The following is a 4,495-nucleotide window of genomic DNA, read 5'->3' as shown; positions in this document are numbered from 1 at the left end:
CTATTGATGGGAATAATCTTTCCTTGTTCAATAATATGTCCTAAAAATCGGACTTTTGTTTGGAATAAGACATCTTTGGCCTCGAAATTACTAGGCCATTTTGTATAATGATCTGTTTAAAAAGGTCCAGATGTTTAAAGTGTGTCTCTATATTTTTTGAGAATACCAAAATATCATCAATATAGATAATAATAAAATTGCTATATGGCATAAAAATATCATTCATGATATTTTTAAATTCTGAAGGGTCATTTTTCACCCAAAAGGTATAACATTCCATTCAAATTTCCCCATTGGAACATTAAAAGTAATTTTGTATTTATCTTTTTCCAAAAGTTGGGTTTGCCAATAGCCTGATTTCAAATGAAATTTTGAAAATATTAGAGCATCATGCAAACGATCTAACAAATCCTTTTTATTAGGAATTGGATATCTAATCCATTTGAGGACTTTATTCAAAGGTTTGTAGTTAATAACTAGCTTCGGAACTTCTCGTTCTTGTTCTGCATGTTTATTCACATAAAATGCAGTACATGACCATAGGGATTTAGAAGGTCTAATAAGGCCTTTATGCAAAACAGATTCAATTTTTTTTTACGTAATTCTAAATAGTCGGAATTCATTTGATAAGGTCTGGCCTTAGTAGGTATATTACCTTCTTGGAAATCATTTTCATATGGAAGACTAACAACATCTTGTTTCCTTTGCCAAAAATATTTAGATGATCTCCACAAATTTGAATTGACAACTGTTTTTTTAGAAACTCAATTTTTCCAAGTAACTTTGGATTTTGAAGGGTTTCATTATTAGTCAAACTGCAAATTTCATTCTTTAAAAATCTCATTTTCTTATTTTTTGAAATAATCTTTTCTTTAATCAGGTTTAAGTATCTTGTATATGGTGGATCAGACCATTCAAATTAAATATGTTTATATTCAAAAGTACCAACGATACCCTTTTTATCCCATCGGACCAAATGATATAAATGTAGAAACCATGGTTTCCCTAAGATAATTTCATCAGTAATATCTTTGACCAAAACAAAATTTTCAGGCATACAAACCTTATTTTTACAAATGTAAGCTTTCGGGATTTTATATTCTACCCCCATTTTGTGACCACTTGCATTTTTCACGGTATTAGTGGTTTTTACAAAATATCTTGAAGGTATCATACCTTCTTGAATACAGTTACAGCCTGCCCCACTATCAATGAGAGCTGTAAATTCCTTCTTATAATTGTAATCAATTAAAAGTGTTACCTTTGCATAGAAATATTGATGAGCGACTTCTTCTAAGGTTTTAAGAAAATCTCCTTCAGGGAGAGTTTGGCTACTTTTAGCAGGTAATAATTTTGGGTTTTCTAAAGCAGAAACCCTTTGGTCTAATGCCAAATTATGACTCTTAAGAAAGGATATTTCCTTTTTGAGATTATCTATCTCGTTCTTAAGGTCTTAGGTTGTTGCTAGAATCGCTTCAACCTTTTACCTTTCTCTTAGAAGTCTATTAACTTCAGTCATGGTATAAGAACCTTTTTGGAAGGGAATAATATGCAGTTCCTCCTGAATAGGGGAAGAAATGGTGGAAGGTTTATCATTCTCCTTACTTAGCTCTTTTAACATTTCTAGTAGAGCTGCTAATTTGTCATCCTCCAGGACATTAATTTCAATATCTTGAAATTGAGCTATGATGTTATACAGAAGATCATTTTCTTCTTTGTTCTCACAGGTTTGCCCTTCTTGGCATGGTATACATTCATCCTCAGAAGGCATATAATCTTCTTGGTGGAGAACTCCCAGGTCCTCATCAATTGAATCATTTTGTTCCTTATTGTCACTATGGTCCGGACTGGAATTTTCTGGAGAGGAATTCGGCAAAGTTTTACACAGAGATTCTTTAATCTCATAATCTATAGTAAGTCTCTTGATCTTGCTGTTTACTTTGCAATCTTTTGCAAAGTGATCTACTCTCCTACATCAGTAACAAGCGTTGGTCTTTTTGGCTTTTCTATAAGCCTTCTTGGATTTGTAATCCTCTTTTCTCTTACTTTTTTTCTCAATATTTTTAGACTTTATTTCCTCAGAGTATTTCTTCTTCTTATGATATTCTCTATAGGTTTTGGGGATATCTATGCAAATTGTTCACAGAATTCTCCTAACTACTGTCTCTCAGTAAAATGGTACTTCTTTACCTGCTGGTTTAACTTAATCACATTACATAAAGCTAAACTCCCTTGAGTAATAACCTTTATAAGGTTACCATAGGTATAAGCCGCATAGCTAATACTTACATTAGGACCTTTAAGGGTTTTCTTAACTCTTTCAGCAAATAACATGGGAAGACCATCTACAAACTCAGACTTCCAATGAGGGCTATTACTCTCAGGTAATTCCATGACTCTAGAAAGAAAAACATCTTTATACCATTTCCATGATGTCAAAGTCTTACATCTAAGATTTTGGAGCATAGTCCGACTACTTTCACTATTGTCGGACCATCTTCCAGAGAAGTGCTCAATGATATTAATAATCAAAGTATAGACAGCGTTCATGACCTCTTGGCCATCTTTTGTCTTTACTACTGATTGGATAATTTTGGTTTTGTGGTCTTTGGTAAGATAATTATCCCACCAGCCTTTGAGCTGACTAATAAACCCTGCCATAATCATTTTGGCTATACCCTTATTATTAGCCTTGGCATTGGCTTTACAAATGATACTGTACATCAACATTCTATGTACCATTATGGATATCTGCCTATCAGATAAGTCATTTACATTCCACTCGTAGATTTCATCTCCTCTGAAACTATTAGGAACACATAAACTTTATTCTTCAAATAAAACATCTTGAGGAGTCGATCTTGGATAATAAAATATTTTTTGGGTTGGTTTCCTAGAGAATTTATTATAAATCTTATTTACCTCAATAGGAGTATCATGCCCACCATTGTCTCCTGTAAAATTTTCATCGCGGATAGGATTTATTTTTAATCCACGAAACTTTTTGATATTATCTAAGTCACTAGCTATTTTAAAATCTTTGATTTCAGGAGGAGGTTGGATAGTAGGAGTAGCCACAACTACTGGGTTCTTTTGTTTAAGGTCTGATTGCTTAGTATTACTAAGCTCTATCTTTTTTAATTCAGATAGGTCCTTATCCATTTTTTTTATGTAGAGCAATGATTTGCTCTCCTAAGATGCTCATATAGTAAGTAGCATAATTGTGCTATTTAAGCATTATGTCGATATTTCATGTAGTAATAAGGGCAGTATCATTCTCAATTAGCTTAGCAAAAGCTGTAAAATGAACTACCTTATCATTGTTTCCAATTTGAAAAGACTATTGGGGGGAGGGAGTAGTACTGAAGTAGTAATTTCTCCAGTAAACAATTTAAATTCCTTAGCTATCATGGAAATATAACTATCCACATATCTGGCCATAAACCAGGGCACAAAAGCAATTATTTTATTATGCACAACAGGATTTGCATAAAATTCATTCTGAAAAGCAGTTTTTCCTTCTTTGTTAAAATTTTTAAAAAACCATTGGAACAATTCCCATCTAGGTTTATAGAATTCTTCAGAAATTCTTTTCCTTGCCAGAGATCCTGGACTAAAATCAATTTGGTTGTTATTCATTTTAAACTAGTTGGAAATTCCATTTCGGACTCAGTTGGATCCATATCAGGGATTGCAGTAACAATATTGTTGCTATCAATCCTGATGCTATTCATTCTAGTGCTTTCTCTAATATGAGATGTAGAAGCTCAAGATGGAGATCTAACAATATAATCAATAGGCGATATGTATGAAGATGTTGATCTTGTTAATCTCGATGATGTTGCAACATGCAAATCATCAGTTCTATTTATTAAAGGTAATGAATCAGAAAATTTGATTCGAACAGTAACATCAATGGATTGTTCTACCTCTGAAATCTCTTCATTGAGATCAGTTTGAGGAGGAGCTGTATCCTCAAGGATCCATTCTTTTGGGAAATTAATTTCATCCCATTTTATAGGTCGTCTAGTAACAACTTTGGACCTACAAAAGTTTGTTTCCATCAAAATGGTTTCATTCTTAAAATCTATCATTCTGCGCATTAGATTTAAAGTATGAAGAGGTTTATAATATATTCTATAACAAATACATATAACCTCAGTGCCAGGTATGTAATTATACCCATGCAATTTAATACTTACAATTAATGCATCCAAAGAATTCTCATCAGTGAGAGATATCTGCAAATTAGGATAAGCATTAAAATACACCGGGCCATAAGCCAAACTTGTTTGGACTGCCCCAATAAGAGACTTCTTCCAATTTTTATTTTGGCCATCTCTTAAAGCTGCAATAAAGCTTTCAGGCAAACCTTGCAGGGTTAGTGGTTTAAATGCAACTTGAATTAGACCAATATGCATGAACTTACATATTTCACGATAAGGAGTAAAATCACTTTCAGATAATAATTTAAAAGTAGCATGATCACTATCCA

General features: G+C 32.8%; 1 protein-coding gene across 1 annotated transcript; it reads right to left on the bottom strand.

The window, feature by feature from the left end:
• Positions 1-1,487: 1,487 nt before the first annotated feature.
• LOC124890468 lies at positions 1,488-2,742 on the bottom strand (the record flags this gene model as incomplete). The annotated part of the gene is made up of 2 exons (XM_047402304.1): positions 2,162-2,742; positions 1,488-1,970 (listed from the first exon to the last, which is right to left on the bottom strand). Coding segments are annotated over exons 1-2 (1,064 nt in total), but the record flags the coding sequence as incomplete, so codon positions are not given.
• Between the last annotated feature and the right edge of the window lie 1,753 nt (positions 2,743-4,495).

Source organism: Capsicum annuum, unplaced genomic scaffold (assembly GCF_002878395.1).
Source record: "Capsicum annuum cultivar UCD-10X-F1 unplaced genomic scaffold, UCD10Xv1.1 ctg18382, whole genome shotgun sequence".
Lineage (NCBI taxonomy): Eukaryota > Viridiplantae > Streptophyta > Magnoliopsida > Solanales > Solanaceae > Capsicum > Capsicum annuum.
The sequence above is the reverse complement of the archived record's forward strand: the minus strand, read 5'-3'. Positions and strand labels throughout refer to the sequence as shown.